Below are 25,074 nucleotides of genomic sequence, written 5' to 3'. Positions count from 1 at the left end.
TTTTATGTATTTGAGTCCTTTGTAATTGTATCGTTTTTCCGTCCCTAATAAATTTGAACAACAACATTTTATAATTGAATTTATTTTGTATTTAATCTTGATTTTGTTTTTTATTCTAATTAAAATCTACAGCATTTTTTATATTTTTATTTTCTTTACTTGCTTTTGGTTTTTATCTTTATATCATCTAAATTTTGAAATTTCAAAGAAATTTCAAAAATGGTCTAAGACTAACACTAATTATGTGACAAAAATTGAAATTACAAATATTGAAGGTGATATTTTTTTTTTCCTAAAAGGGACTTTGTGAATTATGATCATTCAAATAGAAAATTCATCATTAATTTTAAGGTGTCATACAACACCCCGTCATCGAGTACTAACTTGAACAACAAGCTTAAGGGTGTGCGATCTCGCTTACTGGGCCAACGCTAGATGGACCAACGTTCACAATATAGACAATGTGTAGAAGTATACACATTCTAGTAGAAAAATAGAATCATTACGTATATACACCCAAATAGATATTTGTATGACGGTGACTCTAATATCCAATTTTATAATTAATTTTAGATTAGAATTTTGAATCGAAGTTAGATAATTTTGTAAATAAAAACTATAAATAATTTGAATTTTGTTGGTTTATTGGTTGATAAAAATAATGAAATAAACTCAACAATATTAAAGAAACAATTTATAATAAAAAATAAATGAATTACAAAAATGAAACAAATGTTATTTAAATAAATTAAATTTGATGTTCTACATCAAATTAATTATTCCTCCCCGCTCTTTTCCTTTCATCCTGCTCGATTATCATTGGGGTATCTTGATCTTAAATTTATCTGCAAAATAAGCACAACAAAAATTAATATTAATGCACAAAATTGAAAAGTAAGAATCTCACAAACTTAAATAAAAAAGAAAGTTTGAAAAGTAAACTTCACGTCTATTAGTAATCGATGAGAAAACTATACATTTAAACTAAGGGTTGCAACAACTATTGTATTTGTAGATATATTAATAGGTTAGAATAAAAAGTTAATACATTTTCTGATATTGAATGTTAAAATGATTTTTGTCTAAAGAGATAGAAAAATGTACTTTCAACTTCCTTTTTGCCGCAATCTGCGTCACATTTATTACGACATGAAGCATCAGCGCATTTCTTATGGCAGGCTGCAGAACACGTCTTAAAATTTGCTTCCACGGAGCCAAAGTCGTTAAAGAACGACTTGAATTTTGCCTCCATTTCAGCTGATGATTTGTCAGCAGTGGAGAATTGCAGTACCGATACCATCAACACACACATTAGAACCATTGCCATCATCTTCTTTGCCATTTTTTTCGTGCCTTCCAAGAAAATTCTTCAATTTTTTTTTTTTGCCTTTTTTATGTTTTTTTTTTCTTAATTTGATTGTGGATGATTGTCTGAAAATAAAGAAGGCCTTTATAAAAGATGTTATTGGTTAAATTTAGACGATTAAGTGCAAAATTAGGTTTTTGCCTTTGAAAAATAATGATAAGAACTGGTCTTTGTTTATTTTCTATTTTTAAGTTTTTTTTGGTTCTATAGATGGACGAAGAAAAAGCTTTTCCATTGTTATTTCCTTTAATTTAAGGTATAAATATATCATAGAAAAAAAAATTGAGATGAAAGTTTATTCTTTATATTAAATACAAACGAAGTAATAAGGTCATAATTCACTAACAAACCATCTATTTGAATGTTTATCGGCTTTTAGAGAAAACCATATTACTTTAAGATTAAATTGCTTCATATGCAGTCCATTATGAACACATCACTATAATAAGATAAATCATAACACCCTAATTTGATTTAGTGGCTTAGTAGTTAGAAAAAAAAAGGTGAGATTTCATGGGAGTCATTGAAAACAAGGGTGAGATTTCATGGGAATCATTGGAAACAAAAAAAAAAAAAGGGTGAGATTTCATGGGAGTCATTGGAAACCACATACTCATTTTTCCCTCCCCTCATCAACAACAATCCCTTTTAGAGTTCTTAGATCCACAATGACTCGAAAGGGAGAAGGAACTATACATCGAGAGTGTTTAGTTCGTCTTCCCGAAGATCAATCAGTGGTGAAGCTCTCGCTTTTCTTGCTGTGTCCAGAAATTATGTTTGGAAGATGGATCGAATCTTGTTATTATCTCACAACCATCATCGTGTGTAGATTTTCGCGTTGTCTGGCCTATAAAAAGAAAAAAACTCTTGTTATTATCTCATAACCATCATCGTGTGTAGATTTTCGCGTTGTCCGACCTATAAAAAAAACTTCACAAGAGCAAGTAGCAAATTCAAAAGCACTTCGATCATCCTTGTGTTAGAGTTGGTGATGAAATGGAGATGGAGAGAGGAGAAAAATATAAGAAAACAAAACAAAAATATAATAAAAAAATGTAGTATCTTTTAATTCTTACTCTATTATAGTTTTAGGCTTACATATATACTTTCATGTCCATAATTATTTTATCTTGTGAAAATGAAGTGTTTAAACAAAAATAAAGATTTATGCGAAACTTCCCAAAAAATAGGCTATAAAGCAAGCAACTAAATTGTGGAAGAAAGAATATTATAATTAGTATATGGTAAAGATGTATGATCTGGGTAATTACCAAAATGTATCTTTGACGAGATTTTGAGACAGATTTTGTTTATATGCTTTTCACTATGCTAGAATGGAGGATGACATGTTGTGATATATGCTCAAGGCGATTGATAGATATTATCAACCTTTGATCTTGTATGTTGGTAGATATAGTATGTTTAGCTCTAGATGATGATCTAGGTCTGGGGCCTCTAGTAGAATGAACACCTTATGATTGTGAGTGGTGGATGGGTCTAGATCCAAGTGCTCCTAAATTAAGAAAAACTCAAGGACTTAGAATAAAGTACCTTGAAATCGAAAGTCCATGTTAAGTCACCTAGCCACACTAGAAATCCTGGTAAACCTCGTAAGCACCCAGAGATAACCAAGGTGACGTTTAAGATATGTATCCCGTATTTTCAGTGATCGATAGGAATATCTCCCTAACAAGCATGCATGCGCGAACCAAGTTAAGACTAGGGCACTCGAGCTAGAGCATTTTAGTCAATATGTTTCTAGTAGATCATGAGCGACCATTACAGGTCTAGACCTTTGTGCACTCAGAGAATGGATTAACTCCAAGGAGTTGGTCTTGAACATCTTTGAAACCTAGTAGACGGCCCTAAGAACCTAATAGATGACCACAACACCTAGAGAATGAAAATGGTAGCCCTCCAAGCCATTAGTAGTATGTATGGGAGCATCAAAACATCCGATAGTAGCTCTCTAGGCTATTAGCTATTTAACGGTGTCATCACAATCTCCACTACTCTTTGCACTCTTGTACCAATATTGCCGAGTTAAGCATAGGGGGTTAGGGAGTTTCCCAACCTTATGAAAGGTTCACCAGCTAACCTTCTGTGGAAGACATGCAAGTTAGCCCTCAAAATTTCGGTTTTTCACTATATAGACAGAGCAAGCTAGGTAAGTCAAATACTAGTAAGGTAGAAAGGAGCATCAACCCACCTTCTAGAAAGGAGCATCAACCAAGAATTAGGTTGATTGCTATAATCACCTTTCCTTTTTTTTTTTTTTTTGAGTTCGTGCGATGCTGATCGAGGTGGGGAGGGTATGAGAATTGCACGATCATAGAGGGGGTTATATTGCTGATCGAAATGGAGGAGCATATGATAGTTGTACGGTTATAGAGGGGTCTTGGGTCTTTCCAGCATGTTCGTCCGTTTTTATGTATTTGAGTCTTTTGTAATTGTATCCTACTAATAAATTTGAACAACAATATTTTATAATTGAATTTTATTTTGTATTTAATCTTGATGTTATTTTTATTCTAATGTAAAATCAAGTCTAAGACATAACCCACTTATGGGACAAAAATTGAAATGATACTAAAAATAATTAAAAAAAATATTGAAGGAAGTTTTTCCTAAGGGACATTTGTGAATTGTGATCATTGAAATAGAAAATTCATCGTTAATTTTAAGGTGTTCAACAACAATCTGTCATTGATTACTAGCGTGACCAGCAAGTTTAAGGGTGTGCGAGCTCACCTGATGGGTCAACGTTCACAGTGTGTAGAAGTATACACCTTATAAACTCAACCATATCAAACAAACAATTTATAATAAAAAAATAAATAAATTACAAAAATGAAACAAATATTATTTAAATAAATTATATTCAACCCCATCAAACAAACAATTTATAATAAAAATAAATAAATAAATTACAAGAATGAAATAAATATTATTTAAATAAATCATTCTTCACCGCTCACTTTTCATTTCATCCACCTCGATTATCATTGGGGTATCTTGATCTTAAATTTATCTGCAAAATAAGCACAACAAAAATTAATAATAATGCACAAAATTAAAAAATAAGAATCTCACAAACTTAAATAAAAAAGAAAGTCAAATTTGATATGAAATCAAACTTCCCTTCTATTGAGTAAATCTACCAAAATTCGATGAGAAAACTATACATTTAAATTAAGGGTTGCAATAACTATTGTATTTGTAGATATATTAATAGGTTAAAATAAAAAGTTAATACATTTTCTGATATTGAATATTAAAATGATTTTTGTCTAAAAAGATAGAAAAATGTACTTTCAACTTCCTTTTTGCCGCAATCTGCGTCACACTTATTACGACATGTAGTATCAGCGCATTTCTTATGGCAGGCTGCAGAACACGTCTTAAAATTTGCTTCCACGGAACCGAAGTCGTTAAAGAACGACTTGAATTTTGCCTCCATTTCAACTGATGATTTGTCAGCAGTGGAGAATTGCAGTACCGATACCATCAAAACACACATTAGAACCACTGTCATCGTCTTCTTTGCCATTTTTTTCTTGCCTTGAAGAAAATTCTTCGACTTTTTTTTTTCTTTTCCCTTTTTATGTTTTTTTTTTCTTGTGGATGATTGTTTGAAAATGAAGAATGCCTTTTTATAAGGATGTTATTTGTTAAATTTAGACTATTAAGTGCAAAATTAGGTTTTTATTTTTCAGAAATAATGACAAGGTCTTTGTTTATTTTCTATTTTTAAGTTTTTTGTTCTATGGGTGGACGAAGAACAAGCTTTTCCATTGTTATTTCTTTATTTTAAGGTATAAATATATCATAGAAAAGAAAAATGAGATGAAAGTTTATTTTTTATAGTAAATACAAATTATAAAAGAGTTCATTTTTTCAGAAGCTTCATAATTCACTAACAAACAATCAACTCTCACAAAAAAAAATTACGTTACTTAAGATTAAATTGTTTCATATTCAGCCGATTATGAATACATAACGATAATAGGATGAATCATAACACCTCATATTTTCATGTGAGATACCTTTTTTTATTTTATAGATCAATTTCTACTTAATTTGATTTAGTGACGTAGCAGTTAGAAAAAAAAATGGTGAAATTTCATGGAGTCAATGGAAACCACCTATGCATTTCCTTCTCCTCGTCATCAACAACAATCCCTTTTAGAATTTTTAGATCCACAATGCCTCGAGAGGGAGAAGGAACTCTAAATCGAGAGTGTTTAGATCGTCTTCCCGGAGATTAAACGGCGTGATATAAAGAGGGTAGTGAAGTCCTCGCTTTTCTGGATGTGTCTAGAAATGATTTTTGGAAGAAGGTTCGAATTTTCTTATTATTATCTCATAACCATCGTCATGTATAAGTTTTTACATCGTCTGACCCATAAAATAAACCCACAAGAGCAAGTGGAAAATTCTAAAGCACTTCGGCCATTGTCTGGTTAGAGTTGGTGGCGAATCAGAGATGGAGAGAGAAGAGAAAAATGTAAGAAAAAAAAAAACAAAAATATAATAAATATCTTTTAATTCTTATTCTATTATAGTTTTGATGTTCATAATTATTTTGTCTTATGAAAATGAAGTATTTAAAGAAAAATAAAGATTTATGTGAAATTTTGAAAGAAAGAATATTATAAGATGCATGATGTGGGTAATTACCGAAATATTTCTTTTGCTGAGAGTATGAGACGTATGTTGTTTTATATGCTTTTCCCTATGCTAGAATGAATGATGAAATATTGTGATATATACTTAAGGCGATTTAACGGATATTATCACCCTTTGAGTTTGTATGTTGATAGATATAGTATGTTTAGCTCCAGATGATGATCTATGTCTGGGCGCCTCCAGAAGAATGAACATCGTGCTTCCAGATTAAGAAAGACTCAAGGACTTAAAATAGAGTACCCTGAAATTGATAATTCATGTCAAGTCACTTAGCCACACTAGAAATCCTAGTAAACCTTGTAAGCACCCAGAGATAACCAAGGTGACGTTTAAGATATGTATCCCGTATTTTCAGTGATCGATAGAAATATCTCCCTAACAAGCATGCACGCACGAACCAAGTTAAGATTAAGTTTCCTATTCAAAAGTTTTCTTGGCCATTCTATGACTACTGATAAAAATTTAATCTAACATTACTAAAATCTGACGTGATTGACTAAAATCGTATAAATGATTGACATTTAGTTTCTAACTCAAAGTTAAATCATTATAATAATTCAATGAAGATCTAGTTGTGATTTCTAAAATAATAGGATAAAAGAAAATAAAGATTTAATATATACCTTGTTGATCAGATCTATCTTCAGAAAATCTAGATTTTCTGTTTTTGTTTTTAGTAACTATTGATTTTCTGTTTCTTTTTTTTAGTAACTATTGAGGAGAGATAATTGTGGGAAGGGATGAGAGGTTAGTATTATTTTAACTATTGAGGAGTGGGGAAATATATATATATATATATATATATATATATATATATTTTAAAATAATTAATTAATTAATTTTATTATTATTAGTATTATTTTAACTATTTTTAGTAAGCCATTAGCTATTTTACGATGCCATGATGCCATCACTATCCTTTGCACTGTGGTACCAGTATTGTCGAGTTAGGCATAAGTTGGTTAGGGTATACCAGTATTGTCGAGTTAGGCATAAGTTGGTTAGGGTAGTGCGTCAAGGCAACTAGTTGCCCAATCTTATGGAAGTGCCAAGGCCGTAATCTATCTTGATAGGGGAATGAAACCACATCGGTTGACTCACTAGTTGGTTGTCACACATGGGTGGCACCACCTAAACTAGTGTGACTTTAAGAAGTAGGGCTTCAACCAAAGATATCAGTCTTTCACTGTGTACAGAGCAAGCTATGTAAGTCAAATACTGGTACCATAGATACTGAACTTTTTGGGCACCCAACATGCTTATATAGTAGTAGAACACTCCTAGAATTTATAAAGTTTGTTAGTACTTACTAGATTAAGGATGTGATGATTTTTATAATCACTTTTTTGGTATGCAATGAAGGTGGAGGAGAGGATGAGAGTTGTGCAGTCATAGAGGGGATTAGGCGGCCATTCGAGGTGGGGGAGTAAACGAGAGTTGCGCAGTCATAAGGGTCTTTGCAGCATGTTAGTCCGTTCTTATGTATTGACTGACGTTGTTTTATCTTTATTTTAATTTAAAATTTACTGTATTTTTTTTACTTTTTTGATTTTTACATTTTTTTTACTTGCTTTTGATTTTTATTTTTTTTATTCCCAACCTGAATTTTGAAACTTCGAAAATCGAGACCTAACACCATTTATTTGACAAAAAATCGAAAATCGAGACCTAACACCATTTATTTGACAAAAAAGAGTCAATCTAACTTATTTGAAATTTTGTTAAAATAAACTCTGGTCAAAACTTCAATTCAGTCATTTGGATGCCATATCAAGACCCTAGAGACCCTATATGGGATATATTTGTGATTGTAACGCTAATATCCATAATTATTTTTTATTAGAATCATGAATTCAATAAAATAATAATAATAATAATTTTGTAAATAAAAACTATAGATAATTTGATTTTTTTTTGGATTTTTTGATTGATAAAAATAATGAAATAAACTCAACCATATGAAAGAAACATTATATAATGAATAAATAAATATAATACAAAAAATGAAATAAATATTATTGAAATAAATTATATTTGATGTTCTACATCAAATTAATCATTTTTCACCGCTCACTTTCATTTTATCCTCCTCGATTATCAATGGGGTATCTTGATCTTAAATTTATCTGCAAAATAAGCACAACAAAAATTAATAATAATGCACAAAATTAAAAAGTAAGAATCTCACAAACTTAAATAAAAAAGAAAGTCAAATTTGATATGAAATCAAACTTCACTTCTATTGAGTAAATCGACCAAAATTCGATGAGAAAATTATACGTTTAAACTAAGGGTTGCAACAACTATTGTATTTGTAGATATATTAATAGGTTAGAATAAAAAGTTAATACATTTTCTGATATTGAATGTTAAAATGATTTTTGTCTAAAGAGATAGAAAAATGTACTTTCAACTTCCTTTTTGCCGCAATCTGCGTCACACTTATTACGACATGCAGCATCAGCGCATTTCTTATGGCAGGTTGCAGAACACGTCTTAAAATTTGCTTCCACGGAGCCAAAGTCATTAAAGAACGACTTGAATTTTGCCTCCATTTCAGCTGATGATTTGTCAGCAGTGGAGAATTGCAGTACGGATACCATCAAAACACACATTAGAACCACTGCCATCATCTTCTTTGCCATTTTTTTCTTGCCTTGAAGAAAATTCTTCGACTTTTTTTTTCCTTTTTTATGTTTTTTTTTCTTAATTTGATTGTGATGATTGTTTGAAATAAAGAAGACTTTATAAGGATGTTATTTGTTAAATTTAGACAACTAAGTGCAAAATTAGGTTTTACCTTTCGAAAATAATGGTAAGAATGGGTCTTTGTTTATTTTCTATTTTTAAGTTTTTTTTTGTTCTATAGGTTGACGAAGAAAAAGTTTTTTCATTGTTATTTTCTTTATTTTAAGGTATAAATATATCATAGAAAACAAAAAAAAAAAAAAAATGAGTTGAAAGTTTATTCTTTATATTAAATACAAACCATAAAAAATGAAGCAATAAGGGTCATAATTCACTAACAAACAATGTTTATCAACTCTCAAAATCAAGTTACTTTAAAATTAAATTGCTTCATATGCAGCCGATTATGAACGCATCACGATAATAGGATAAATCATAATAACTCATATTTTTATAGTTTCATATGAGATACCTTTTCTTATTTTATAGATCAATTTCGACCTAATTTAATTTCATGAAGTCGTTGGAAACTACCTACACATTTCCCCCTCACCCTCATCAACAACAATCCGCTTTAGAGTTCTTAGATCCACAATGACTCGAAAGGGAGAAGGCCTATAAATCGAGAGTGTTTAGATCGTCTGTTCGAAGATCAATCAACGTGATATATAGACGATGGTGAAGCTCTCGCTCTTCTTGCTGTGTCCAGAAATTATGTTTGGAAGAGGGGTCAAATTTTCTTGTTATTATCTTACAACCATCATCGTAGGTAGATTTTCGCGTTGTCTAGCCTATAAAAAAAACTTACAAGAGCAAGTGGCAAATTCTAAAGCACTTCGGCCGGGTTAGAGTTGGTGACAAAATGGAGATGGAGAGAAAAGAGAAAAATATAAGAAAACAAAACAAAACAAAAATATAATAGAAAAAATGTAGTATCTTTTAATTCTTATTCTATTATAGTTTTAGGCTTACATATATGCTTTGATGTTCATAATTATTTTATCTTGTGAAAATTAAGTGTTCAAAGAAAAATAAAATTTTATGTGAATTTTTTTGAAAATGAGCTATAGCGTAAGCAACCAAATTTTGGAAGAAAGAATATTATAATTAGTACGTGGGTAATTACAAAAATTTCTCTTTAGCGAGATTTTGAGACGAATGTTGTTTTATATGCTTTTCACTATGTTAGAATGGAGGATGAAATGTTGTGATATATGCTCAAGGCGATTGATGGATATTATCAACCTTTGATCTTGTATGTTGGTAGATATAGTATGTTTAGCTCTAGATGATGATCTAGGTCTGGGCGCCTCGAGTAGAATGAACACCTTATGATTGTGAGTGGCAGCCAGATGGGTCTAGATCCAAGTGCTCCCAAATTAAGAAAAATTCAAGGACTTAGAATAAAGTACCTTGAAATCGAAAGTCCATGTTAAGTCACATAGCCACACTGGAAATCTTGGTAAACCTCGTAAGCACCCAGAGATAACCAAGGTGACGTTTAAGATATGTATCCCGTATTTTCAGTGATCGATAGGAATATCTCCCTAACAAGCATGCATGCGTGAACCAAGTTAAGATTAGGGCACTCAAGCTAGAGCATTTTAGTCAATATGTTTCTGGTAGATCATGAGCGACCATTACAGATCTAGACCTTTGTGCACTCAAAGAATGGATTAGCTCCAAGGAGGTTGTCCTGAACATCTTTGAAACCTAGTAGACGGCCCTAAGAACCTAATAGATGACCACAACACCTAGAGAATGAAAAGGGTAGCCCTCCAAGCCATTAGTAGTATGTATGGGAGCATCAAAACATCCGCTAGTAGCTCTCGAGGCTATTAGTATTTAACGGTGTCATCACAATCTCCACTACCCTTTGCACTCTCATACCAATATTGTCGAGTTAGGCATAGGCTCAACCATGGAAGTGCTAAAGGCAGTAAATCCATCTTGCACCACCCAAACTAGGTAAGTGATTATGGAAGTGACTATGTAGACAACCCAGGATACTGATCTAAACCTTCTAGAACTTTTTGAGGAGCATCAACCCAGGATGTCGATCTGAACCTTCTTAAACTTTTTGAGGAGCATCAACCCAGGATACCGATATGAACCTTCTTAAACTTTTTGAGGAGCATCAACCCAGGATACCGATCTTTCACTAGACAGAGCAAGTTACCTAAGTTAAATAACAATAAGGATGTAGAGCCTAGTAGACCCTCCAAATTAGAGATATGCTCAAAACTTTGAGTCACCTAAGATGCTTACATAGTAGTAAAGACTAAACTTGCTTCTTAGAATCTAGAGTAAAGTATGTGATATGAGAGTTGTACGGGGAGAGTATGAGAATTGCACAATCATAGAGGAGTTAGGCTACCGATCGAGGTGGGGGAGCACATGAGAGTTGCACGGTCATAGAGGGGTCTTTCCAGCATGTTAGTCCATTTTTATGTCTTGAGTCTTGTAATTGTATCCTAAATCCAACAATATTCGACATTTTTTATATTTTTATTTTTTTACTTGCTTTTGGTTTTTATCTTTGTATCGTCTAAATTTTGAAATCTTGAAAATCAAGTCTAAAACATAACACCACTTATGTGACAAAAATTGAAATGACACTAACAATGATTAGAAAAAATATTGAAGGCCGTTTTTTTTTTCCCCTAAAAGGGACATTTGTAAATTATGATCATTGAAATAAAAAATTCATGGTTAATTTTAAGGTGTCTGTCCTCAATTACTAGCTTGACCAACAAGGCGAGCTCGCCTGATGGGCCAACGTTCAAACGTTCAACAATGTGTAGAAGTATACATATATCAAACAAACAATTTATAACAAAAAATAAATAAATTACAAAAATGAAACAAATATTATTTAAATAAATTAATATTCAACCATGTCAAAGAAACAATTTATAATAAAAAAAATTACAAAAATGAAATAAATATTATTGAAATAAATTATATTTGATGGTCTACATCAAATTAATCCATCTTCACCGCTCACTTTTCATTTCATCCTCCTAGATAATCATTGGGGTATCTTGATCTTAAATTTATCTGTAAAATAAGTACAACAAAAATTAAGAATAATGCACAAAATTAAAAAGTAAAAATCTCACAAACTTACATATAAAAGAAAGTCAAATTTGATATGAAATCAAACTTTATTGAGTAAGTCTACCAAAATTCGATGAGAAAACTATACATTTAAACTAAGGGCTGCAACAACGGTTGTAGTTGTAGATATATTAATAGGTTAGAATAAAAAGTTAATACATTTTCTCCTATTGAATGTTAAAATGATTTTTGTCTAAAGAGATAGAAAAATGTACTTTCAACTTCCTTTTTGCCGCAATCTGCGTCACACTTATTACGACATGGAGCGTCAGCGCATTTTTTATGGCAGGCTGCAGAACACGTCTTAAAATTTGCTTCCACGGAACCAAAGTCGTTAAAGAATGACTTGAATTTTGCCTCCATTTCAGCTGATGATTTGTCTGCAGTGGAGAATTGCAGTACCGATACCATCAAAACACTCATTAGAACCACTGCCATCATCTTCTTTGCCATTTTTTCTTGTCTTAAGAAAATTTTTGGACTTTTTTTGTCCTTATATTTTTTTTCTTAATTTGAGTGTGGATGATTGTTTGAAAATAAAGGTCTCTTTATAGGAATGCTATTTGTTAAATTTAGATAATTATGTGCAAAATTAGGTTTTTACCTTCATAAATAATTATAAGAACAGGCGTTTTGCACTTAAATTTAGGAAAGGTAAGAACCTAATTTTGTACATAATTGTCTAAATTTAACGGGTCTTCTTTATTTTCAAACAATCATCCACACTCAAATTTAGAAAAAATATAATAAGGACAAAAAAGTCCAAGAATTTCTTCAAGGCAAGAAAAAAAATGGCAAAGAAGATGATGGCGGTGGTTCTAATGTGTGTGTTGGTGGTATCGGCGCTGCAATTCTCCACTCCTGACAAATCAACTGAAATGTAGGCCAAATTCAAGTCGTTCTTTAGCGACTTTAGCACCGTGGAGGCAAAATTTAAGTCGTGCGCTGCAACCTGCCAAAAGAAATGCACTAATGCTTCATGTCGTTCTAAGTGTGATGCAGATTGCGGCAAAAAGGAAGTTGAAAGTACATTTTCTATCTCTTTTAGACAAATCTTTTTAACATTCTAGACGAAAATGTATAACTCTTTATTCTAACTTATTAGTATACCTACAAATAGAATTGTTAGTGCAACCCTTAGTTTCTTTTTTATTTAAGTACGTGAGATTCTTATTTTTTAAATTTTTATTGTTTATTTTGCAGATAAATTTAAAATCAAGATACCCCATTGATAATCGAGCGTGAGATGAAAAGAAAACAGCTTCGAAGAATTATTGATTAATTTGATGTGGAACATCCAATACAATTTATTTAAATAATATTTTTTTCATTTTTGTAATTTATTTATTTATTATAAAATGTTTCTTTAATAAGTTTATTTCATTATTTTTATCAACCAACCCAATTCAAATTATTTATAGCTTTTATTTACAAAATTATTTAATTTTTTATATTAAATTAATAATTCAAATCTAAAATTAATTATAAAATTGGATATTAGAGTTACCATCGTAAATATATCTATTTGTGTGTATATATGTAATGATTCTATTTTTCTACTAGAATGTTTATACTTTACACACTATCTACACTAACGTTGGCCAATCAAGCGGGCTCGCACGCCATTAAGTTTGTTGGTCAAGCTAGTACTCGCTGACGGACTGTTGTATGACACTCAAAAATTAACCATGAATTTTGGATTTCCATGAACATAATTCACAAATGTCCTTTTTAGAGAAAAAAATAATAATAATACAACTTTGATTTGATTCAATTTTATGCAATATTTTTTCTAATTATTTTTAAATTTGTGGATATTTTCAAGCTTTAGAGTCCGATGATGCAAGTTGCACTGCCATTTCAACCTCGATTTCACTAAACCTCTCTTCAAAACTCTGCCTAGATCGTTACGCCTTTTGTGCAAATCGGAACTCAGTTGCCAGCTCTCCTGTCATTAGGTCCCCAACTTTCTTGACCTTCTGGCACTTGGTTAGGTGGTGCGACCCCCGTGTGCCAACCAACTGAGATAACTGGTGTGATTCCATTCCCCTATTAAGATGGATTTACTACCTTGGCACTTCCATAAGATTGGGCAACTAGTTGCCTTGACGCACTACCCTAACCAATCTTGTGCAACTTTTTGACGCGTTAGACCTCCATTTGTTAGTTTTGCTTCGATTTCCATACCTACGGAAGATTTTTCAAAAATTCTAAAGATCCTAGCATGCAAAAAAGCTAGTTTGGGAAGGCACGTGTCAGTAAAGATAGCTAAGTGCTAGCATGTGAGCCCTCCTTACCTTAGGTGGTTAATATATGTGTGTTTAGGACCTCATAATGGCATTTTTGGATAAGTATGTAAGTACAATAGAAGATGAAAAATTATCAAAATTTCTCCAGAATGAGATTTTTAGTTGGTGTTGTATTAATGGGTGATGGATTGCTGATACAAGAGGGAAGTTCTATAAAAGCAGGAAAAAATTGCCCAGATACCAGTAAGCGAGGCTTATTTAGGTCGTTTTATAAACGCTTTGGCTAGACCTATTGATGGTCGAAGTGAAATTTCAACCTATGACTCTCGGTTAATTGAATCCCCCGCTCCTGGTATTATTTCGAGGCGTTTCATATATGAGGCTCTTCAAACAGGACTTATTGCTATTGACTCGATGATTCCTATCAGACGTGATCAACGAGAATTGATTATTATCTCACTTCCAAGATTTTCCATTTTGGAAGACAAATTTTTTTCAGAAGAATTCGCCATCATATAGTTGATCCATGCATAATATCACGAAAAAAGGATTTTAATTTTTTGCATAATATCACGAAAAAAGGATTTTAATTTTTCGGCAATAGGTCTGAAAAAGTATCTAAAAATGGAAAATTAGCATGTTGCCACCAAAAGCATAACCTCATATTCTCAGCTCGGAAGGGGTTATGCATGATAGAACTCAAGTAGGGAACTTTTGGTCGAGTTAGTTTTGCATTATGTGGATAAATACCAAAATGTCCCATTGACGAGATTTTGGGACGTTTCTGTTGTGCTATAATAGAGGATGAGATGTGTTTTATATGGTTTCTGTTGTGCTGTAATAGAGGATGAGATGTTGTATTTATCACCTCGTTGAGCTTGTATGATGATAGATATTAACTTCATATTATTGATTATATGAGTTGTTTGGATGATGACCTAGGTCAATACGCATTCACTAGAATGAGCACCTTAGGATTGTGAGTGATGGTTAGATAGGTCTAGATCCAAATGCTCACCAATTAAGAAAAACTTAAGGAATTAAAATAGAGTACCTGAAGTCGAAAATTCATGTTAAGCCACTCAGCCACACTAGAAATCTTGTTAAACCTCTTCAACACCCAGAGATGACCAAAGTGACGTTTAGAATATGTATCCCGTATTTTAGGTGATCGATAGAAATATCTCCCTAACCAAGTTAAGATTATGGCACAAAAGTTATTGTAGCTTATACATTGACCTAGACCATTTACCCTAAGATCGTGAGCAACCATCAGAGGTCTAGACTTGTGTGCATTCAGAGAATGGATTAGAGGTCTAGATCTGTGTGCATTCAGAGAATGGATTAGCTCCAAGAAATTGGTCCCGAACGTCTTTGAAACCTAGTAGACGGCCACGACACCTAAAGAATGAAAAAGATAGCTCTCCAAGTTGTTAGTAGTATATATGGTATCATCAGTAGCTCTCTAGGCTATTAACTATTTAATGGTGCCATCACGATTTTCAGTACCCTCTGGTACCATGTCGAGTTAAGCATAGGTCAGTTAGGGTAGCACGTCAAGGCAACCAGTCGCCCAACCTCATGGAAGTGTCAAGGCAGTAAATTCATCTTGAGAGGGGGCATGACACCACACGAGTTGACACATTAGCTGGTTGGCATACGAAGGTCGCACCACCCAAACCAGGGTGACTTTATGGTCCTGTCGAAAGGTTCACCAGCTAACCTTCCATGGATGATATCCAGACTACCAATCATCATACTCTCCCTCTAGAACTTTATGAGGTAGCACATCAATCCAAGATAACCTTCTAGAAATTTATGAGGTAACGCGTCAACCTAAGATACCAGTCTTTCACTACGTAGACTAGATAGCAGTTGAGACTAAGCCCGAACTTCCTATAATCTAGAGTAAAGCTAGAGTTGAGACTTCCTAGAATTCAAAAGTAAAGCCCGCCAATCAAGGTGGAGAAGCATATAAGAGCTTATGAGATATGTGTATAGAGGGGGTCATTCCTGTGTATAGACGGGGTCATTCCAGTATGTTAGTCTATTTTTATGTTTGAGTTTTTTGTATTTCGATTCATAATTGTATCTTGATTCCATTTTTTTTTTTTTTTTTGGGAATAAGTTTGAACAACCTCATTTTATAATTGAGTTTATTTCCTTTTTTGTCTCGGTGTTACTTTAATAATGGTCAAAGTTTTGAAATCTCCGAAAATTCCAAATCGTAACATTAATTTACTTATTTGAAATTTTGTAAAAATAAACTCGAGGTTAAAATTTCATGGAGGCCATCATTACCCCAAAACCTATTAAGAAAAAAAAAATTATACGACGACGAAATTTATTCCTTTTCCGAGCTTGTCTAATGGACCCGCCTTATGTGGACCATGTATAGAAAAGTACAGTATTAAAACATTGTAACTTTAATATCTAACTTTTAGATATCAATTGAATATTGTTGGTTTGTTGGTTGATAAAAGTAATGAAATAAACCCAACAATATTATGTGAACAATATTAATGATAAAACATCTTTCATAAATGTTATTTAAATAAATTATAATTGATGTTCTACCTCAAATCGATCATTTTCAGAGCTATTTTCTTTCCATTTCATTTAATTATCTGATCTTAAATTTATCTGTAAACTTAATATTAATGCACAAAATTGAAAGGTAAGAATCTCACAAACGAAAGTCAAATTTAATAAAAAGGAAGATATCTATTGTCGGAGAAGTTTATTTCGCAACGAATCACATGTAGAGATATTGATAATATACAGAGTTAACGGTATTTCATAACTAATTGATTTAGAAAACTACCCAATGCTTTTAAGTTTAAAATAAGAGTTGTAATACCAATTCTATTTGTAGGTGCATTAATACGTTTGAGTTTGAATAAAAACTTTAGTATAAAAGATTTTTAGAGAAAAGAAATTAATCTGCGTCACACTTAGAAAGACAGGATTAAGATAATTACTCGATTATGGTCTAAAAAATCTTCCTTAAGGAGAGAGTGGAAACATATACAATTTTGGCCTATGGATTTCTTGACCTCGGGTCAACCAAAGCGGCCCCTTTAAATTGTAAAGTATTCTGGCGGGTCTACCTAGTGTAACGCGAGCTCCAAAGATCTTTCAAAAAATACTCGATCGAAGTTTAGCGGACTCTAAGCTGAATTTATTTGAAGATTTAAAGTCGAGAAAGAGAAAATATAAGAAAGAAAAACAAACATAAATAAGAATGTAAAAAATTAAGAAAAAAAAATCTCACATTCAAATATTTTTCTCTTGTATGTTCTCTTAAAATTCGTCTTCTTAGGCCCTCATTAAATTCTAAGGTAATTCCGCTCATTACCACTTTGGCATACCCACGAATATTTTAGTTATCTTAATATATTTTTTTAGATTTTTCATGTCCAAAACTCGAACCGAATCTATTCGGTTTCAAAAAATTAACTCAACTCAACTCAGCTTTGTTTGGGTTATTTTATTGTCGGGTATGATGTACACTTCTAATAATCCATCCTTCTTTAAGCACAAAACAACTGTCATCACAAATCTCATCATACGAGAATTTTGGTAATTTTTTAATTCATGCATAACATACTCATGCATATTTCTCAACTCGTATTCTAGTCATGGTCTTTCTAGTTTTATATAATACATAAAATAGCACTCGACATACGAGCATAACGATAATTTTCAATAACATACATATAGTACATACTTATCAAAAGATAACCTTCCAATGTCCTTAACATGCAGTTTCTAACTACCTAAGGTAAGGAATGCTCGCATGCTAGCACGTCTTAGCAATATTACTTGCTTAAAATCCTTGTGGTTACTTATCGTTGAGGCTTGGGTGTTACACTATGAGGTGCGACCTCTCACTGTTTCCAATTAATTGACCGATCTTAAGATATGTCAAAGGTACAATCGACTATAGTCTTTTGTACAAAAGAAGGAAAAATTGCAAACTAGTTGGATATTGTGATGCTGACTATATAGAAGATCACGATACCCGAAGATCAACCACTTGGTATGTGTTTGAGTTTGGTTTATGAACAATTTCTTAGTATACTAAAAGACAACCGACAGTATCATTGTCAACTAGGATTTGTACTAGAGAAGCATATTATTTGTCGCAACTTAAGAAAGTACGTGATTGAAACTCTTAAATGAGGATTTGTATCAGCAAATTGACTATCCAACACCTATTCCCTGCGACAACCAATCCACGGTCCGCCAAGTAGAAAATTCAGTGTTTCATGCTAGAACAAAACATGTGGTGCACTAAGATTTTATTAGAGAAAGTCTTAAGAAATAAATCAAGATTTCGTTAATCTAAGACAGATGACAAAGTGGCAAATTTGTTTATAAAAGGGCTTAGTACCGAAAAATACGAGGGTTTCCGCTGTCAACTCAACATGGTACGACAAATGTAGACTAGTGTTGAGGGGAGTATTAAAAGATCATCACTAGCCTAACACGGTCAAGTCCAATAATCAGACGAACTATAAAAATTATATTGGTTTCTAAAGCAAATTATAATAGTTTCTATAAAATATATTGTAATATGTTCTTGATTGGTGTTAATAAAAGTGTGAGCGTTTTCCACAAACGAGCACTTAATAAATTTGCAATTTAGCTATTTTGTTGAATGTCAACGAATAATTGAAGCTTTTATATTCATTTGACTTTTGATTTAATAAAAAAATATTTGACTCTCCACCCAAATTCTAGAAGTTGACTTATACATTTTGCTTCATTGGTCCAAATTTTATTATTCTAAAAAAAACCTATGAAGCCCACGTGGCTTATACCAAAAATTTTCATTCTAAAAAAAATGTCTTGTTTTTTTTCTTTTTAATTTACCACGTGGATATAAATAAATTTTTTTTTATGGAGTTAAATTAAAAACTAAGAAAAAAAAAATATTAAAGAAATTATCAAAATTATTATTTTCATTTTTCATTTTTTATAAATCATTTATTGATTTTCAACATTAAAAAAAAAAAACATAAAATGATCATTCTCATAATTTTTCATATTTTATCATAAAATTATTTAAATTTTGGAGAAAAAAAAACCATTTATTTTTCTCTATATTTACACAAAATTCATCATTTGTTGTTTTTTTTTAATTCATAAAGAATTAATTTAATTGGTTGACTTTCATTTGGTTGGTTTATATGCTTTTGACTTTTGGATTCTTTTTCAAGAATAGAAGAGCAAAAATTATGTTTAGGTAAACTTTGATTATTAAATTAATTTAAGAATTGTAATAAAAATCTCTTTCTATATTTTTAAATATTTGTGTTAATTATATCTTATTTGAACGATCTTCCAATCAGACTCGTTACTTAAAAATTATGCTTTTGAATTTTGAAAACTGAAAGGTTACTTCCAAAATAAGTAACGTGCAACGTTTCCATATTAAATAGTCAAAATATGCTCGGGTATCCCATTTACAATAACTTTAGAAGACATGCATTTATACAAAACAAATGAACACCACGAAACTTTGTTAGAAAAACACAATTGGTTCACAATTTTCTTAGTTCCCATAATCCAGAAGTTTCGTAACACAAAACACACTAAAGCGGAAGCATTTAAACAAAAGCATAAAAGCGGAGTCATCATTAGCGTGTTCTCTAAACCCTACTCGTCACCCCGTGCCACAATGTTGACTTTCCTTGAAAATAATTTTGAAAAACGGTGAGTATTAAAAATACTCAGTAAGGTACTCCTGTCTGAATTAGATATATACCGCGTTGAAATTAAGAAAAAAAGAAAAGAAAATTATAGAACCCTAGATGCTTCTACTTAGTATTATCTGGATATTTGCAAATGACGAGCAATGGGCTTAGGTTAATACCCTAGTCTTCAATTCCACGTCAATAGCATACACAATCATCCTTGCCATAATAGTCACTTATCTGACACCAATAAAAACTCCTTCGATTGCTCGATGCCCAACAGATGCCATATCTCAATGAAATACGAATCCATTTGTTGGTCATCAATGGTACGTTGTTACAATGTTAGTTGCATTGATAGTTAAGATAGTTAAGCTAATTGTGTCGTGACCTCTCCCGATAATAGATGTCATATCTCAAGGAAACTTCTCACTTCTGTAACTGTAGCTCGATAGGGTCATTTCATTACAAGTTCTACTTTCACGGGGTCTACTGAGATTTCTTCTTTTGACATGACGTGTCCAAGAAATACTACCTCCTAGAGTTAAAACTCACACTTCAAAAATTCGGCATATAACTTGTATGTCCTTACTCTCGTTAGGACCTCCCTTAGGGGATCTTCATGCTCTGCTTCTGTCTTAAGTCCATGAAAGCTACAGAGGCATTGGTCAAGCCAAAGGATATAACCCGTAAACTCATAATGGTCGTAACGGCTCTTGAATGCAATTTTCGGTATGTCCTCTTCCTTGATTCTAAGTCGGTGGTATCATAACCTTAGATCTACCTTTGAGAACATAGATACCTCTTACCGTTGGTCAAACAGGTCATTATCACATTTGTCTATTACCTTCACATGGCCTCATGGGCGCCACTTCTATGTCACCTTCAATAACTACACATCAGGATCACAACCTACTCTCTTCTTAGTATAATTGTGACACTGAGAAATGACCCATAGACTTGCAAGAGAAGAATCTGAGCACGGTACCGTGTTATACCCCCACAAACTAGTGTTGTCCTTCCCGATCTTTATTTTTATTGTTTACAAAGATTCAACAATGTTTTTTTTTTTTTTTTGGTCCATATGGTGGAGAGATGAAACTTTTAACTACTACAAAAATATAATAGTTGCNTTTTCATAGTAGGAACGCATCCAGTAGTTTTTTTCATTGTAGAAACCTCATATGTGTTCAAAGTTCTAAATTATTAATGTATGCATCAATAACTTAATATAAAATTCACAAATGTCAAAGTCAAATAATAATTTATTTTGCAAATATCATTGAGCTCCTTCGTATCTTGTAGATTTTTTTTCCCCCTATTTTGATGGAAATGATTCGAAGAAGAATAAGAAAAAGAATATTATTTTTAAATTAGTCTGTAAGAATACTGCAACCTCATAGCTAACGGATACGGTCTTTTTCGGACTTTTACGAGTTTTTTCTCAAAGTTTTAAACGCGTCTGGCAGGAAGAGGTTTCCACACCCTTATAAGAAATTTTTTGTTTTCCACTCCAGTCGACGTGGGATCTCACAATTTTGTATCAGTCCAAGCCTACCGCTATCAGATATTGTCATCTTTGAGTTTTCTGGACTTCCGCTTTAAAACACGTCTACTACAAAGAGGGTCTAATCCAAATCCGACCAGTGTCTCGCACCATCCAACAACTAGCTCTAATACCAATACAAAAGTTATCAAAGCCAGTCACCGAACAGTGTGCTAATGAGAACGTTGGGCTCCTAAGAGGTGGATTGTGAGATCTCACATCGATTGGAGAGGGGAACAAAGGATTTATTATAAGAGTGTGGAAACTCGTTTAAAAAATTGTTTGACTTGTGCCTATAAATAATGTCTAAAGTAGACTGCAAATCAAACCAATCCCATAAGGCAGCCAACAAAAAAAAGTCTGTTCCAATCTCATCCCACTTTCAAAAGCCATGTTAGCCATGATCCCTTCATCTTCTACAACTCATGGTGGGTGGATTCCAGGGAACCCTCAGTCTACAAACGGCCGCTCATCGGAGCTGTTCATTCAGTTCTCATCACCACAGCCATCTCATCATGTCAAGGTTGAGAGCTGTTCTCCACCATCAGCTGGTGACGGTCATCATCGTGGTGGCGGTGGCTGTGGCGGTGATGATCCGCTCGCTGTAGCTAAGAAACTTAAACATAATGCTAGCGAACGCGATCGTCGCAAGAAGATGAACTCTCTCTATACTTCTCTTCGCTGCTTGCTTCCATCGACAAATCGAACGGTAGGTTTTGCTTCTTCGTCAGGCATGAATGTGTTAATATGTTTTTCAAATTTGGATATAAATTCTAACAGGTTTGTGATATCCCACGTTGGGAAAGTTCTTTTATAAGAGTGTGAAAACTTCTCTCTGTCAAACGCATTTTAAAAACCTTGAGGGGAAGCGTGAAGGGGAAAACCCAAAGAGGAAAATATCCGTTAGCGGTGGGCCTGAGCTGTTACAAATGGTATCAGAGCCAGACACCGGGCGATGTGTCAATTAGGAGGTTGAGCCCCGAAGGGGGTGGATACGAGGCGGTATGTCAGCAAGGACGTTGGGCCCCGAAAGGGGGTGGATTATGATATCCCACATCGGTTGGTGAGGAGAACGAAGCATTCTTTATAAGTCTTTATAAGGGTGTGGAAACCTCTCCCTAGCAGACTCGTTTTAAAAACTTTAAGAGGAAGCTCGAAAGGAAAAACTCAAAGAGGACAATATCTACCGGGGCTGAGCTGTTACAAATGGTATTAGAGCAAGGCTTCGGGCAATATGCCAACGAGGAGGTTGAGTCTCGAAGGGGGGTGAACACGAGGCGGTGTGCCAACAAGGACGCTGGGCCCTGAAAGGAGGTGGACTGGGGAGTCCCACGTCGATTGGAGAAGGGAACGAGTGTCAGCAAGGACGTGGGCTCCAAAGGGGGGGGTGAACTATGATATCCCATGTCAGTTGCGGAGGAAAACAAAACATTCTTTATAAGGGTGTGAAAACCTTTCCTATCATACGCGTTTTAAAAACTTTGAAGAGAAGTCCGAAAGAAAAAGTCGTCCAAAGAGGACAATATCTACTAGCGTTAGACTTAGACTATTTAAGGAGTATTCATGGGTTGGATTTAGTCAGGTTAGAACATTTTTTGACGGTCGAAAATCACTTCTTGCAGAAAACAATGAGTAATCCAGCCACAATATCAAGGGCTTTGAAGTATATACCTGAGCTAAGACAGCATGTGGAGGAGCTAAGGAGAAGGAAGCAAGGGCTTGAGACAAAGATTAATGCCATGACTCATGACCAACAAAAGCAAGTGAGGAAAAACAAGGAAGCCCCATGGATGGGTTGTTCTTCATGTGCTGTGAATTGGCTAAGAGAAAATGAAGCATTGCTTCAACTCACTTCTAATGATACCTTCAAACTCAAATTTTCACAAATTCTCCGGTCTCTAGACGAAGATGAACTTCTCGTTAAGACCGTTTCTACCTTTCAATCATTCGATGGGAGGCACTTCTTTACTCTGCTCGTTCAGGTATAATATAATATTTTTTCCATACAAATGTTCGTGGGTTGGATCGGGTCAGGTCGGATTATAATATTTTTCCGACCCAATCTAATTATTTGGGTTGTGAATTTGTGAGATCTAACATCATCAGTTGAAACCTCTTCATAATCGACCCGTTTTAAAACATTGAGGAAAACCTTGATACTTATATACATGTATGTTGATATTTTTTTTTTTCTCGGGGGTTCGTACTAACTAAATATTTAAGAAAACGGAGATATTTTATTTGTTTATTTAAAGTTTTAAGGCTTAATGAAATATGCATCATATAATTTAATTTAATTTTATGTTTAATGCAGGCTAAGCCAAATACTCCCTCAAGAGTGCTGCAAGAGATTTTGAATAGAAAGTTCTAGCCGTTGTAGGAAAAGAAAAGAGAGAATGGATATAATATTATATGCTTTATTATTAATATTATTATACCATCAAATAAAAAGATTAGAGGCAAAGATGTTTTTAAAATTGTAATATGTAACATTAATTATATTTATCTCTAACATTAATTTGAAATAATTAATCAACCTAATGAATTAAGGATTCAAATGTGCATAGGGGTCGATGAAAAGCGATCTCGAGGATCGGGATTCTTAGTTTTCAAATGAACAAACGTCCAAAAAAAAGTAGTGTTCTTGATAACATGACAATAAAACTATGTATTTAGATGGTCTCGTCATCTCTACATGAGGCTCTTGCTTTTATCTGGAAAAACGAAAATGTGAGATCTCACATCGGTTAGAGAGGGAAACGGAACATTTTTATAAGGGTGTGAACATCTCTTTTTAGTAGACGTGTTTTAAAAATACTGAGGGGGAAGCTCAGAAGGGAAAGCCCAAAGAGAACAATATCTGCTAGCGGTGGGCTTGGGTCATTACAGAAAGACATGAGATGAGAATTTAAAAATATCTCGATGTTGAAATTGAGAAATGTAATCACGTGCAATATAATTTATGACTAATGGAAACTTAAAATATGGGCGAAGGTTACTAGAACCTAGCACAAGACTTGGTTTCTCTATCTGTTATCGTAGCTCTAAAATGCCTTGTCACACGTCGTGTAAGTTTAGGGATCATCTGAAATAAAAAATAGTACGGATGAGTATAAAAATACTTAGTGAGTAGCCCTCTTGTAAAGTCATAATTACTTAAAAATAATATAACGGCACTTAGTATGCACTCGGCCTATATATTCATTAATACATGTCTTGAAACATAAATGTCACATGTCTAGGCTTAATCGATCTAAGTATGCAACTAACTAGTTCCCTGTCTAATCAATATACAGTGGGTCAATCATAATAGACTCAAGGCCTCGGGAGGTTAATTACCGACCCTCTAGTAGCCCAATCATAGTAATGGATAACATCATAAACATGAAAGGGGAGACCTCGTGCCTAAAAGCCAATCATAATAGACTCATCACTGCTAGAGGTTAGTTGGCAACCTGCTACAGCCTCATCATATTAACCTAATAACATCTTAAACACGAGAGGAGTGACATATGGGAGTTAGTCATAATAGACTCCTTGTTGTTAGAGATTAGTTGGCAATCCTCTGGAACCCTAAATATTGTAACGTAATAATGTAACGTAATCATAAAATAGGAGAGCGACCTTGTATTTGAACCATCTGAAATATATATGTGGGTCAGACATAATAGACTCCTCGTTAGAGGTTAATTTGGCAACCCTCTAGTAGCTCCT

General features: G+C 33.2%; 1 protein-coding gene across 1 annotated transcript; it reads left to right on the top strand.

The window, feature by feature from the left end:
• Positions 1–21,760: 21,760 nt before the first annotated feature.
• Positions 21,761–23,731, top strand: LOC111781595 (transcription factor bHLH101-like). Its single transcript, XM_023662281.1, has 3 exons — positions 21,761–22,069; positions 22,983–23,342; positions 23,675–23,731. The coding sequence occupies exons 1-3, from the start codon at positions 21,761–21,763 to the stop codon at positions 23,729–23,731; spliced, it is 726 nt and encodes a 241-aa protein (XP_023518049.1).
• Positions 23,732–25,074: the final 1,343 nt, after the last annotated feature.

This window comes from Cucurbita pepo, chromosome LG19, assembly GCF_002806865.2.
Source record: "Cucurbita pepo subsp. pepo cultivar mu-cu-16 chromosome LG19, ASM280686v2, whole genome shotgun sequence".
Lineage (NCBI taxonomy): Eukaryota > Viridiplantae > Streptophyta > Magnoliopsida > Cucurbitales > Cucurbitaceae > Cucurbita > Cucurbita pepo.
The sequence above is the reverse complement of the archived record's forward strand: the minus strand, read 5'-3'. Positions and strand labels throughout refer to the sequence as shown.

Coding starts and splice junctions, on each gene's coding strand:
- LOC111781595 (XM_023662281.1), top strand. CDS start 21,761: ATGATCCCTTCATCTTCTACAACTCATGGTGGGTGGATTCCAGGGAAC. Junction 22,070..22,982: donor TTCCATCGACAAATCGAACG/GTAGGTTTTGCT, acceptor CACTTCTTGCAG/AAAACAATGAGTAATCCAGC. Junction 23,343..23,674: donor TCTTTACTCTGCTCGTTCAG/GTATAATATAAT, acceptor TGTTTAATGCAG/GCTAAGCCAAATACTCCCTC.